Raw genomic sequence first — 14,416 nt, 5'->3', positions numbered from 1 at the left:
GCACATTTGGCAGTGTCTGGAGACATTTTTGGTCGCCATAACTTGGGGAAGGATGCTGCTGGCGTCTAGTAGATAGAGACCAGGGATGCTGCTAAGCACCCTACAATGCACAGGACAGCTCCCTACAATGAAGTATTAGCCATCCTAAAAAGTCAGTAGTGCTGAAGTTGAGAAACTCTAACCCAGAATAAGACTTAACGTTCCAGCTTTTTTTTTTTTTTTTTAAAGTGCAATGTAGGTAAATACAAGAGGAAAATAATAAAACCTTCAGCATACAAACCCATTTCTGGGACACAGTCCCAGGAAATTTTCTGGTAATCTCTTCCTTTCCTACTGGGTGTAACATTCCAGGCAGGAACAGGTGTCACTTGGGTAACTGGTTTTAAGTTAGCCAGTGGAACAACATGCCTTAAAGGTAAAGATACCACCATTAAGCCATTGCAACACAGACTTAATTCTCATTTGATACATATACCCGATCCCTCCTGCTTCATTTTCAAGTGTTTTCTACTTAAACCTGTTAACACTAGCTTCCTCATTGAGGTTTTCTTTTTATGTTAGAAAACCTAAGAGCAGTTTGTACAATTTCACAGCTGTCTGTAGCACATATCATGCTCAGGAGGAAAGACTGTGGTAGACTAATTTACAAATATTTGTTGCCTCTCCTTGAAGAAGGACTATATTTTCTCACCCCATTGACTTCAGGCTTAGTTATGTAACCTATTTTGGCCAGTAAAATTTGAGCAGATGCTTTAAAAACCAGCACACGGTTTGTCATGTTTTCATTTTTTCCCTGCCTGTGATCATGGTAGCATACGTCTGGATAGAGCCGTTGTCAACCTGGGTCCCCTTTGCTGACCTACTATGAACATGCTAAATGAGCAAGAAATGAACTTTAAGTTGCCAAGAGTCTTTGGTTGTTAGGGCAGCATAACCTACTTTAATGGTTCTCAAAGTGGACCAACAGCATTAGCATCACCTGGAAACTTGTTAGAAGTTCAAATTCTTGGGCCCCACCACAAACGTACTAAATCAAACTTTGGGGATGGAGCTCATCAATCTGTATTTTAACAAGCTCTCCAGGTAATTCTGGGGTATGTTAAAGTTTGAGAACAGATGGACTAGCCTATCTTGATATTGGCAGAGGCTCAGTTAGCAAACTAGCTTTCCAGTTAGTATAGTTTTATATCAGAATTCTGTTGTACTTAGTATTTCTAATAAGTTCGCTGTTACCCAGGATTTTGAAACTTATGCATAGATATACTGAAATTTCACACTTCACCATATGCTTTTACAACTCACGATAAGTCATCTTAGGCCAGTACCAGATATAACTCTGGTTCTCTTACTAGCATCCTGGTAATTCTCAATATTACAAAAAGGCATCAAAAGCCAAAGATTTTAGTAATTCAACAAATTATTATATTCTTACTTTTCTGCCAATTCTTCAATGAAGACTGTTACAGAATTTCTTCCATTTCCAACTTCCTGAATATGAGCATTATAATATCTTCCACCTGATTCCAAGTGAACCTGAAAGAGGGGAAGAGACAGTAAGAACAAATCTAGTCTCAAGTCAGATCTGGCTTTTGCCAAACAAAAACACTACTTCTCCTCCCAAATGGAGTTCAGTATCTACTTATTAAAGCAGTTGATAATCAACACTGCCAGTTCAGTTCAATGGAGGCAGCACATGCTGAAACAGTGTTACATCTAATCACAAGTTTGTAATTAAAATTTAACCAAACATTAAAAAAATTCCTAGCATTTTGTAAATTAGTTTTGTTGAACTCATATTAATGACTAAAACCACAATCTCAGAAAAACAAATTACTGATTCTTTAAAGAAGGAACTAACCTGACATTTGTCTCCCACATAGTACTGTCTCCCAGAACACTCCATATAATCAGATTTTTGAAGTTCTATGAAAAGAAAATGAAGATTCAAGCTCAACCGAACTGGTTCCTTTGCTGTTTTACATCATTTCATTTTCTAATTTACTTTTACCACAGTGTTTTTGACAATGCTACCACTATAAGCTAAAATCTGGAGGGAAAATGTCCTAAAGGGTCATTCCATCACTCTTGATGGGTTACTTCTGTGGTCAATTTAAGGAGACCTGCCAGAATAGTTCTGTGCTATAAAACACAAATAGGTGTAAGAGAGTGTCATGGACATATATACACTACCAAATGTAAAATAGATAGCTAGTGGGAAGCAGCCACATAGCACAGGGAGATCAGCTCGGTGCTTTGTGACCACCTAGAGGGGTGGGATGGGGAGGGTGGGAGGGAGGGAGATGCAAGAGGGAAGAGATATGGGAACATATTGTATGTGTATAACTGATTCACTTTGTTATAAAGCAGAAGCTAACACACCATTGTAAGGCAATTATACTTCAATAAAGATGTTTAAAAAAAAAAAACACAAATAGGTGGAAATTGGGAGGTTGTAATCTTAGAGTTGGTCATATACCAACAAGGTACAGTTTGAAAGTAACACACTTCAATTTTTTTAAAAAAGGAAAAAAAAAACCCACTGTGTAGCTTCTTCAAAGCAATACAGTTTACCCTTGAACAATACGGGTTTGAACTGCATGTATCCACTCATATGCGGATTTTTTTCAATAGTATTACAAGTACCGAGGTTGTTGAATCCGAGGATGTAGAACTGAGGATACAGAGGAACTGGGAATACTGAGGGCCGACTACAAATTATATCTGGATTTTCAACTGCTTAGGAGGTCAGCAGCCCTAACCCCCGCATTGTTCAAGGATCAACTGTGTTTTTATTGTGTTCCACAAGGTATTAACCTCAGGATATTAACACAATTTGTGTTCCACAGGTATTAACCTCATTCTAGATTATTAACTATACCTAGGTTCACCACCGAGGTTCAAGGAGTTGAATATGAAACATTAAAGGCTACCTTGATGGCAGAACTTTAAGACCTACTTTGATCAACTTAGTTACCTTATAAGGGGAGAGAAACAATTACTTATTTCAAGGGTTGGCAAACTTTCTCTGTAAAGAGCCATACAGTAAATATTTTAAAGTTTGTGGGCCATACAGACTCTTGCAATTATTCAAGTCTGTCATAAAACTTTATGGACACTTAAAATTGAATTTCATATAGTTTTCATGTATCACAATACACTGTTCTTTTAATTTTTCCCTGCCACTTAAAAATATAAAAACCATTCTTAGCTCACAGACCATACAAAAACAGGTGGCAGATTGGATTTGATTCACAGGTCATAGTTTGCGAACACCTGACCTATTCATCTATCAGTGAGGGCAGTCTTGACACATTAAACTTAAGATGAACTTATTTCCACTTACAAGTTTCTGGTACTCTTAAAGTTATCTAAAGACACACAGTCTTTGCACAGTTGAAGTCCCTGATGAACATCAGACTCTCAAAGATCCCTCCCCCAGTTCTAAACCTATTTGTTTCCTCCTTTGGATGTAAATCATGTATTGAGTAGGCTAAAAAGTACCATATAAACATATAAAAGTGTTTTTTTTTATAACAGTGGTTTGAAAACACCTCTTATTAAAAAAATTTGCAAAATTATTCTCCTAGATCTGTCAGGATTCAAAAATATCCTGTTGATGTTTCATTACCTCTTTTGCTGTCCAGCCAAACATCAAATTCTACATTACGATAGATTGCTGGATCCAGGGCTTTGAGCACCTTATAAGGGAAGAGCATCTTTGGTGGATTTTCTGGAGACTAAAACAAAAATAATCATGCTACAAACTCACCATCCTTAAGTCTTTCTTCTATGAAGAAGGAAGAAATAAGATTCTTTTCTTCCTTTTTTAAAACTGTACATATAGGCCTTTCCTTCTTTATTAAAAGAAATAGGACTTCCCTGGTGGCGCAGTGGTTAAGAATCCACCTGCCAATGCAGAGGACATGGGTTCGAGCCCTGGTCCGGGAAGATCCCACACGCATCGGAGCAGCTAAGCCCATGTGCCACAACTACTGAAGCCTGCGCGTCTGGAGCCTGAGCCTGTGCTCCGCAACAAGAGAAGCCCCAGCAATGAGAAGACTGCGCACCGCAACAAAGAGTAGCCCCGCTCACCACAACTAGAGAAAGCCCGCGCACAGCAACGAAGACCCAACACAGCCTAAATAAATAAATAAATCTTCATTAAAAAAAAAATAAAAGCCGCAATAAATTTTACTGTGTTTTTTTAAAATCAGGAGTCTAAATAAGCAATATGCAGAAATCTAAAAGGTTATAGATGGCAGAAGGGAAATATTGTCTAAAGCAGCCAATAACTCAGGAGATACATATATCAATGCAACACAGACCAGAATTAAAGATTCAGTCAGGGCTATTCAACAAGTCTCATCTTGATATGCATACAGAGGTGCAAGTGTTTCTGTACCCTAGACACCTAGACAAATCTGAAAAGGCTACTTCATTTTGGTCAAAATCTGCTACAATTTCCAAAAGAATTATCTTTTTCTTCTGCTTTCCTAGAATTTCATGGTATTCCATACTGTTTCCAAATTACCAGCACTTGGGGACATACACAGAGATTGTTCTAGTAGTATCTGCCCTATTTAGCTAGTCTCAAACTGAAGGTCTGCTTGATTTTAGACCTATACAGGTGGTAAAATTCCTCCTGTTTCTCCAACTAGGATTACTACCTATTTTCTGAGTAAAATAGGAATAAACCTTACTCTCTTTAATGACAAAAAGAAACCTCAGCATCAGAAGATTGATTACAAACTAAATATCTATTGGGTTTCTAATATTACTTTAACTTGAAAACAGCAGCTTCTGAAATTTCTCAAGTGTTCAGAGTTAGCTTTGAAAAAAATTTACAATTCCATAGGAACAAAAATTCAGAGAACATTAAGCACACATTTTACATTTCAGATCAAGACTTACACGAAGGAACACATCAGTTCTTCCCCCACCCCATATAACTAAAATGGACCATCTGACCTTAACTAGTTTAAGTTATGATACTGCAAGCCAAGATTATGAAAATTCTTTGCCCTAGAAGATCTCAAACCTTTGCTTCTTCTGTTCCTTGATTGTACCCCTCTGGTATATTTTCAACATTGCAGCGGGCATCGCACTCTTCAGTCCTAATTGAAAAGATTTATAACAAAGAGCTTTATATAAATGCAGTAGCTAAGTCTTAAGTCTAATGACTATACCACCATCTAGTGGTAAAGTAGCTCAGTTCTAAATATAAGGCAAATACTTTTTCATCCCAGCATTTACATTTATGCTTCCTTTTTTTAAGTACGTGCTACAAATACCTCCTATATTTCATACCTCCTGTGGGGACACAATCTTAAGATGGTCACTATGATCCCCACCCTCCTGGTGTTCACACTCTTGTATGATTTCCCTCCAAGTTTGCGTCTAACCAATAGACAGGATGTATATCATTACACTATATAAGAATGTAGTGCCTGTCTTGCTGATCTCTCTCTCTTGCTGACCATAAGGAAGCAAGCAGACATGTTCACCAACCCCATGCAGCAAGGAGCTGAGGGTTATTCTGGCTGACAGCCAACAAAAAGCTGAAGTTCTCAGTCCTACAGCTGCAAGGAACTGAATACTACCAAGAACCATGTGGATCCTTCCCCAAAGCTCCAGATGAGAACTCAATCTTGGCTAAAACCCTCATTACATTCTTGTGAGATCCTCAGCAGAAGACCCGGATAAGCTATGCCCAGATTCCTAACCCACACAAATTATGAGATAAGAATGTTGTTTTAAGCTGCCAAGTTTGTGGAAATATTGTTACGCAGCAACAGATAACTAATACACCCTGCCTTCCTACTACTTTAGTTTCTGTAAGCCTCAAGTTAAGACAAATAATCAGTGAAGAATGAAGCAACTTCTACCCTGATATATATAGTTGCCACCCCCCGTGCCCCGCATTCCCTGATACAGTCATCCCTCGGTATCCATGAGGGATTGGGTCCAGGACCCCTGGCAGATATCTAAGTACTCAAGTTTCTCAAGTCCCTCACGGTCAGCCTTCCACCACCCCAGGTTCTGCATCTGGATCAGGAGGGCCGACTGTAAGTTTTTTTAAAAAACCCTCTTTATCAAAAAAAAAAAAAAAAAAAAGCATTAAACATTCAAGAAATAGAACTGCAAGACAACAAAAAGACAAGGTTATATCTGACTAGCATCAAGCCTATCTGAATTTCCAGACAGAAGAATCAGGGAGAAATATAAGACAACACCTACTTTATTATCTCAAAGTTTTTGACTAAATCTGTTCAATAATAGCTGCTTCCTCAGAGGTCACAATGTATACTCCTAGTGAGTACCAAAAGCAGACACTAAAAGCTCCTAAAACTCCCCTTTAGCCTGAGAGATTCTCTTCTACTAGCTGGATGTATGTGTAAAGTAACCACTTTGAACCTCAGTTACCATCTACAAAATGATGGTGCTGGTTTAGAATCAAGTTTTTTTCCCTCAAAGTGTGGTCCATGGCCTACCTCTATCAGACTACTTTGGTGTACCTGTTTAAAAAGTAGATATCTGGCCCTACTCTGACCTCCAATTTTGAAGGGAGGCCCCAAAATCTGCCTTTCTAACAAGCGCCCTAAGTAATTCATATATAAGTTTGAGAATCATGGGATTATAGTTCCAAAGTCTCTTCTAGCAATTAAAAAACGGATTCTGGAGTCAGACTTGAGATATGTGTCAGGAGAGGGAAATTTCCCCCCTACCCCTCTTGAGTTCTTGTGGCTGGACTAATAATAAAGTTGACACAAGACAGGTTAATAGGAGGAAAAAAAAAAAAACTGATTCTGACTTGGACCAAACCCCCGAAGCCTGAGCATTTCGCATGCAACATATCTTTTGGTAAAACTTCTCTTCCCCCATTAAAAAATGTATATCCCTGTACATACAAGTATACATATATACATACAGGTGTGTGTATATACAGTTGGCCCCTTCATTTCAGCAGGTTCCACATCCACAGATTCAACCAGCCACGGATGGAACTGGTTGAATCTGTGGACGCAGAACCCATGGATATGGAGAGGGCCAACTGCACATACTACACTGTTTTATATGAGGGACTTGAGCATCAAGCATTTTGGTGCTTGCAGGGGTCCTGGCACCAATCCTCCGCCAATGTCAAGAGATGACTGTATATAAATACATTGTCTAAGTCATAAGCTTGCCAGGTCCCTTCCACGTTCAAATGATACACAGAAACATGATGATCTTGTAGTTGACATCCCCTTTCCCTTTATTACCTATCCGGAGTTGAACTCTTGTAGTCAATATGGACATCCCCACTGCTAGTCACAGCATTGTTCCTGTTCTTCTTCGAACTACTTCGAAACAACTCAACTGCAGTCTTCAACTCTTCTTCATCCACAACAAACACATCTTTATAGAGAATTTCATATAATACAGCTAAAGGAAAAAATGACCAAAACTCCAATTGTCAAAATAAGAATTTTTATAACAATGTGAAAATAGCTATAACCCAGTATACAAATTCAATAGGTACCAACAAAGTTTTAAAAGAGCTATTTATGGTGGGCCCCTCAATTTAAAGATCGGCAACAAATCATCTGAAAGCACACCCAAACATTTATAAAGCCTTCACATGCCTTGACAAACAGCTGCACTTGACTGAAATTGTTTTGAGTACACTGAATCGTAATGACCATTACTTGAATAGCAGAGTAGAATCTGAAGAAAAGAAAAACACATAGAACAATTAAGTGAATGTTAGACATCTTACAACCATGAAATACTTGAAATTAAGTTGCTAATCAGAAATTGATAAACTAAATGAATTTGTTTAAAAAAAGTGACTTTCAGATTCTACATATGTGATATCATACAGTATTTGTCTTTCTCTGTTTGACTTATTTCACTTAGCGTACATGTCAATCAAATCTCAATAAGGCTGGGGAAAAAGTGAGTTTAAAATCCAAATACAGATAAATGAAAGCTGTATGCCATAAACAGATTTTCTTGACAGTGACTTTTATTTATTTATTTTTTAAATTTTTTTAATAAGCGAAAAGAATCTGAAAAAAAATATATGTACAACTAAATTACCCTGCTGCACACCTGCAACTAACACAACACTGCAAACCAACCACACTTCAATTAAAAAAAAAGATAGTTTTCCAAAGTGGTTGTGCAATTTATATTCATACTAGCAGTATATTAGTTTTAGTTACTCCAGGTTCTTGACATAATTTTCCATCCTTTTTTATTTTTGTTAATTGTTTGGGAGTTGTTTTTGTAGTTCTTTTTGGTTCCTTTCTTCTTCTGCTCTCTTCCCTTATGAGCTGATGACTTTCTTTAGTGTTACATTTGGATTCTTTTCTCTATTATGTGTGTGTATCTATTACAGATTTCTAGTTTGTGGTTAGCATGAGATTTATACATAGCAATCTCTCTCTCTATATATATATATATTTACACGTGATTATTTTAAACTGCTGATCTCTTAATTTCAAATGCATTTTATCAACCCTGCATTTTTACTCTCCTTCCCTCACGATTACTGTTTGTGACATCATATTTTACATCTTTTTTGTGTATCCCTTAATGCTTATTGTGGATACAGATATTTTACTACTTTTGTCTCTTAACCTTCTTATCATCTTTGTACGTGGTTGACTTCCAAAAAGATGTGGTACATGTATACAATGGAATATTACTCAGCCATAAAAAAGAATGAAATAATGCCATTTGCAGCAACATGAATGGACCTAGAGATTATCATGCTAAGGGAGGTAAGACAGTGACTTTTAAATGTCAAGATTAAAATCACGCTAAGGCAACACTGTGAGCCTCAATCACATTCCTGATAATATACCAAACAAGTCCTGATTTACAAATTTGCAAAAGATGGGAACTTTTACAAATTGAGCAAATAGAATAGGAAGCCTAACAGAAGTCAAACGACCCAGCTTAACTTCTAAAAATGGAGAAAACAGGTCAAATACCCAAATACCCCAAACTTAGACTATGGGGGGAGGAATTTCATTCAATTTATTCAAAATGTTATCTACTATATTGAATAGCAATATATCAATATGCTATATATAGGAGACTTCCTTAAAGAATTGAGGCACTGAGATGGCTATAAAATGAGTTAATTTCTTAGCTGATTCCTTCAATCTCTAGTTTTTTCAAACGACATTCGAAGGCCAGGCTTACTAACCAAATTATTTCAGTAAAAATGCTCCCTGGCTCCATGTGATGAAATCTGTTTATATAAAAGGTCCAAAACCTTTTTGAATTTTTCTTCAAAAACCTCTGTCTTGTGTAAGGGACGTAATCCCTAGTGATTAAGTCTATTTCATTTTGAAGCCAACTCTGGAAACAACCTGAGGTACCAAAGACAATTCTCTGTGATCTATGAGAGGATAGTGCCACCAAGTTTCCTTGGCAGAAAATTATCTTAAGCACTCTTTTTTCTACTTTCCTACACTACCCTGGGCTAACTTCTCCCAATGAACAAGTTCTCTGACCGCAGGTCTATTATTCTTCCCTAGTCTTTTTTTGCAATCACAACTCTAACTCTATCAGTATAATCCATTTCAAAGTACTGAGAGGGAGTATCAAGCTAAAGTAACCCACAATAAAGTTTAAGTTGCAAAGTTTCACCCGCCCCCAAGGGGTATTTGCATTTAAGAGGAGTTTATTAATCTAAAAGAACAGTGAGCAGATTTGAGCTGAGAAGCCTTTTGTACTTTGGACTAGAAGAACTGGGAACTCCAGCAAAGAAAGGTTAATAACCAGAGGCAGTTAGTAAGGATTAGTTAAAGGAACCCAGCTAACCAGAACTGATGACTAAATAAGCAGGAAAGAAAACAAAGATGAGTATACAATTTCTCTATTGAAGTAGCAAGAAGTTCTATTTTGATTGGAAGAGGCAAAACTAAGCATGATAGCTTTTATGTTCCTGGTGGTATCTCAACATAAAATAATTGTTTTCTCATACATACTTGTAGGTGGTGTGTTTGTTGGGGGTGGGAAGGTGGGATGTAATGGCAGTAAACTAGTTAAAAATGAGGTAGATCTATATTACTGATGGGGATAAATATTTGAAAAGAACAAGTGACAGAATGTTAAGCATGAGCCCATCTACATAAAAAATAATAAATGAATAAATACAAAGAGAATGAAATTGGGATACCCACCCAAACTTAATAGCTGTTACTTTGAAGCACATGAGATTGAAGAGCATGAACAGAAACTTGACTTTTCACTCTACATTTCCAGATACAGGTTTCATTTTGTTTTAAATATAGTGTTTTTCTACTCTTTCTAGATAGAACAAATTGGCTGAGTGAAAATGGCTAGTTTCCAGTAGCATTCACTTTGACACTGGATAACTATGTAAAATGCAGAGTTAAGTCAGCTAAAAAGGTGAAAGGTACTAGGGTGAACATTAGGTATTTATTTCTTTGAAAATTTGCTCTAAAATATATTTTATGCAAAGCTTATTAATAATGTTCACTGCTTTTAATAAAGTCATTTTTGAAAACACAAACAATTCAAATATAAATCTTAGGAGCCTGAACTGATACAGCAACTAAGTTTTAGGCAAAGCAAGGTGTCACACAACAAAAGTACCTTGCTGCCACCTGGCTCTTCCATACTTAAATTTCAATATAAACTAACATTCGCTTTGTACATTCCCAAATCAGACATGTATACAGTATCCTGTGCAATGCAAATACCCAACTGCTGATAAGTATTAGCTCTATATATATGTATGGATGAGACTTACACATGATATTCTCATGGCTGCCCACACTAAAAAGGTCTTACATTTTTGTATTCTTATGGTTCCCAATGGGTGATGTTTTCCCCTTAATTAGCTCAAAAATATCTCTGTAAAATGTATAAGACTCATTTGAAAACAGAGCTGTATAATTATAGGAACTAGGTGGTAGGTATATGGATGTTCACTATACAAGTCTTATAATTTCTCTCTGTATGAAAATTTTCAGAATAAAATGTTGGAGAAAAAAATTAACTGCAGGTTTAAAGGTTCCTGGTAAAGATCTAACTGTCTAAATCTCATCTCAGACAATGCTGTGTACAGTTGCTAAAACACAATAGCTAACACGCCTCTTCCTCAAACAAGTCTGATTATGTCACACCTTTGCTTAAAAACTCTGAATTGTTTAGGGACAATTATACTAATGTCTGAATTTACTTTGAAATACATCAAAACTTAAGATGGACTGATGAATGGATAGAGGGGTGGTTAGATATGTGACAAACAAGGATATTAAATATCAGCAGTGGACTAAGTGGTGGGCTTATGGATGCTCAATGTAAAATTCTTTTAGCTTTTCTGTATGTTTGAAAAACCTTCATAATAAACTATTGGAAAAAAGCTTCAACTGACTATTCTGTACAATGAAAAGCCAAATTATTGGCATCACCTACTACATCCCTCTAGCCTATCTTTTCAGAACTGTCTTCCCCCCATCCAGCTACTTGGGTTTCAAAGGGTCTCTTGCCTCTATGCCTTTGCATATAGTGTTTCCTCTGAAGAGACTGCCCTTTATACTTGTTAGACTCATTTTTTTTTAATACTCCACTTAAATGTCACAACCACCATGAAACTTTCTAAACTCCCTAAAGCACAGTGAAGGGCTTTTTCTTATATGCTCTTTGCATATAGTTCTATTATAAAACATATCACTTCACTGTAATTATTTACATGTCTGTCTTCATAGCCTCTTAAGCCCTTAGAGGGCAAGAATTTTGCTGTATTAATTGTGGTATCCCCAAAGCCCAGTAAGCTGCCTGGTACACTACAGGGGCTTAATGTTTACTGAACAAATTGGCAGTACCATCAGTAAAATAATTAACATGCCCCAATTTATACTTATGTTCTAAGTTATCTCTTGCATCCTATTCAGTCTTTTCTACTCCTAATGCCACTTGCCTAGTTCAGGTCTTCTGTCTAGATTACTGTAACATTCTAACAGTTCTACCAGTATTTAGTCTTATCTTACCATCAAAATGCTGCCTGAATTTTGCTCCATGGTATGAAACAAGACAAAACTCAAATACTGTGCAATCTATATTCACTAATCAAATCATCTGGATAGAAGGCTTTTCTTAAAAACTTTTTGGAAGGAAAACTGTATGCTAAAAAACAATTTGTTTACCTGCTGAGAATTCTCAACCAACAAAACAACCTCCTACTATTTTCCAAGCACCTTACTAGGCAGTAGTAGCACATTGTCCCTGCACTTAAGAAACTTTCAGACTAATGAGAGAAACAGACATGAAAACATATACAAGGTGATAAACACTATACTTACTTGGGTGATGCTAGGGGAACAAAAAGGGAGGAAATAACTCCAGGGGAGTTGGTAAAGTTTCAAAGGAATTGAGATACAAAGGAAAAGACAGCATGAAAGTCGGACTCTCTGGACGCATGATACACTGAGGTTGAAGGACAATGAAGCTGGAAAGAAGGTTTGGGACCCTTTAGGTTACTGAAAGTCTAGCTTCAGAGTTTGATCCTTATCTTCTAGTCAATTAGGGTTTTGGGTGTTTTTTTCCTATTACAGAGGAGTGACAAGATCAGGGTTGTTCAGAAAGATAGCTAACAATACTTAGGCTGACTAACTGGAGAGGAAAAGGCTAGTTGTAGAAAAGCTTGGCTTTTAGACTGTGCTTATTTTTTCATTAATTAGGTTTAAAAAGATGATTTCTTAATGATAAACTGGCAACATCATTCAATTTTTTATTTTAGTAAACATTCACTTATCTTCTTACCTTCTCTTCATAGCCATTATCTGTGACATGAGCTGGAGGCCTGCCAGGAGAGCGATAAAGAATGAAATCCCGACTACATGGGTAGAAAACAAAGATGGATGAGAAGAGATAACTTAGTATATGCAAGAAATAGTTATAAGAACAAATATTTGTGCTTTTAAACTGCCTACCTTATTCATCTAAAATAACCTAAAAGTTTAAGAGGATAAATATTAATTCAACATAGACAGCTAACTGTCCCTAAAGTCCTATGCATTTTTAAAATGTATCTTTTTTTTTTTTAATGTTTTTTTTTTTTTGACCAGTATTCTTTATTTATTTATGGCTGTGATGGGTCTTCGTTTCTGTGCGAGGGCTTTTTCTAGTTGTGGCAAGCGGGGGCCACTCTTCATCGCGGTGCGCGGGCCTCTCACTATCTCGGCCTCTCGTTGCCGAGCACAGGCTCCAGACGCGCAGGCTCAGTAATTGTGGCTCACGGGCCCAGTTGCTCCGTGGCATGTGGGATCTTCCCAGACCAGGGATCGAACCCGTGTCCCCTGCATTGGCAGGCAGACTCTCAACCACTGCGCCACCAGGGAAGCCCTAAAATGTATCTTAATTTGAGGAAAGGAGGAATAAAGAAGATAAATTGCCAATTGTATGAATATAAGTTTTGGAGGCTCCCATTTATTTAAAGCAGGTGTTGGCAAATTTTTCTTGGTAAAAGATCAGATAACAAACATGGTTTTTGCAGGCCATATGATTTACTCAACTTTGACTTGGTAGCCTGAAAGCAGCCATAGACAATGCATAAACAAATGTATGTGATTATGTTCCAATAAAGCTTTATTTATGGACACTGAAATTGAATTTTATATAATTTTCATATGCCATGAAATATTATTTTGATTTTTTTAACCATTTCAAAATTTTTAAAAAGCATTCTTAGCCAAGAGCCATACAAAAAAACAAAAAGCAGGCCAATTTAAAAGGTGGTCCCTGATTTAAAAGCAACAACTGATTAGCTGCCTGCTCGATGCCTCTTCTGTACTACTTCTTGCTGGATTTAGTGAGGAATGAGCAGACTGCAAAACACTAACTTGAACAAGTCCCCATACAAGAGGGTTCTGATTCTATCAAGGTATATGCCATCTCACCATCCTAAGAACTGTGAAGGAGTCTTATACAGATCCAACTCCTTAAATGAACAAGATTCCCACTAGCCTCTAACCCACACTACATAACCTACAGCTTTCAGAAATGCCACTTTCGCAGTTTTAAAGACCAAAACAGAACTTCCAAAGCAATAGAGCAGTGTTTTTCAAATTTTTCCACCATTACTGCCTCCCTAAAGAGCCTTTAAAAAAATACTTTTCTTAATTTCCCTATAAAATTTTACTACTACAGATATACTGTATATCTGTTTTCATACCGTGACCCTTTGAAGGATCATAAACCAATGTAATATCTAATATTTGTTGTCCTCAGTTAACAATTTCTACCCTCTTGGAAGTGATATTGCTCCATTGAGCACACGTGCACAAAAGGCACAAAGTTAAATACACAAAAATTCTAAGATAAGTATTCTGATTTTCTACAGGAATAGTACTAGCAGTTCTTAAAGCCCTTTATTCTTCCATTCAAACGG

At 36.9% G+C, this 14,416-nt stretch overlaps 1 protein-coding gene across 1 annotated transcript in view; it reads right to left on the bottom strand.

The window, feature by feature from the left end:
* Positions 1–14,416, bottom strand: part of ALG13 (ALG13 UDP-N-acetylglucosaminyltransferase subunit) — a 67,984-nt gene that overhangs the window by 29,754 nt on the left and 23,814 nt on the right. The window contains 8 exon segments of the mRNA XM_082377052.1: positions 281–408; positions 1,433–1,533; positions 1,859–1,923; positions 3,629–3,737; positions 5,039–5,114; positions 7,263–7,425; positions 7,626–7,707; positions 12,790–12,862. Of these exon segments, the coding sequence (XP_082233178.1) occupies positions 281–408; positions 1,433–1,533; positions 1,859–1,923; positions 3,629–3,737; positions 5,039–5,114; positions 7,263–7,425; positions 7,626–7,707; positions 12,790–12,862 (797 nt within the window).

Source organism: Balaenoptera borealis, assembly GCF_965194805.1.
Source record: "Balaenoptera borealis genome assembly, chromosome: X".
Taxonomy (NCBI): domain Eukaryota; kingdom Metazoa; phylum Chordata; class Mammalia; order Artiodactyla; family Balaenopteridae; genus Balaenoptera; species Balaenoptera borealis.
Note: the sequence above shows the minus strand (reverse complement) of the source record. Positions and strands in the feature narration are given on the sequence as shown.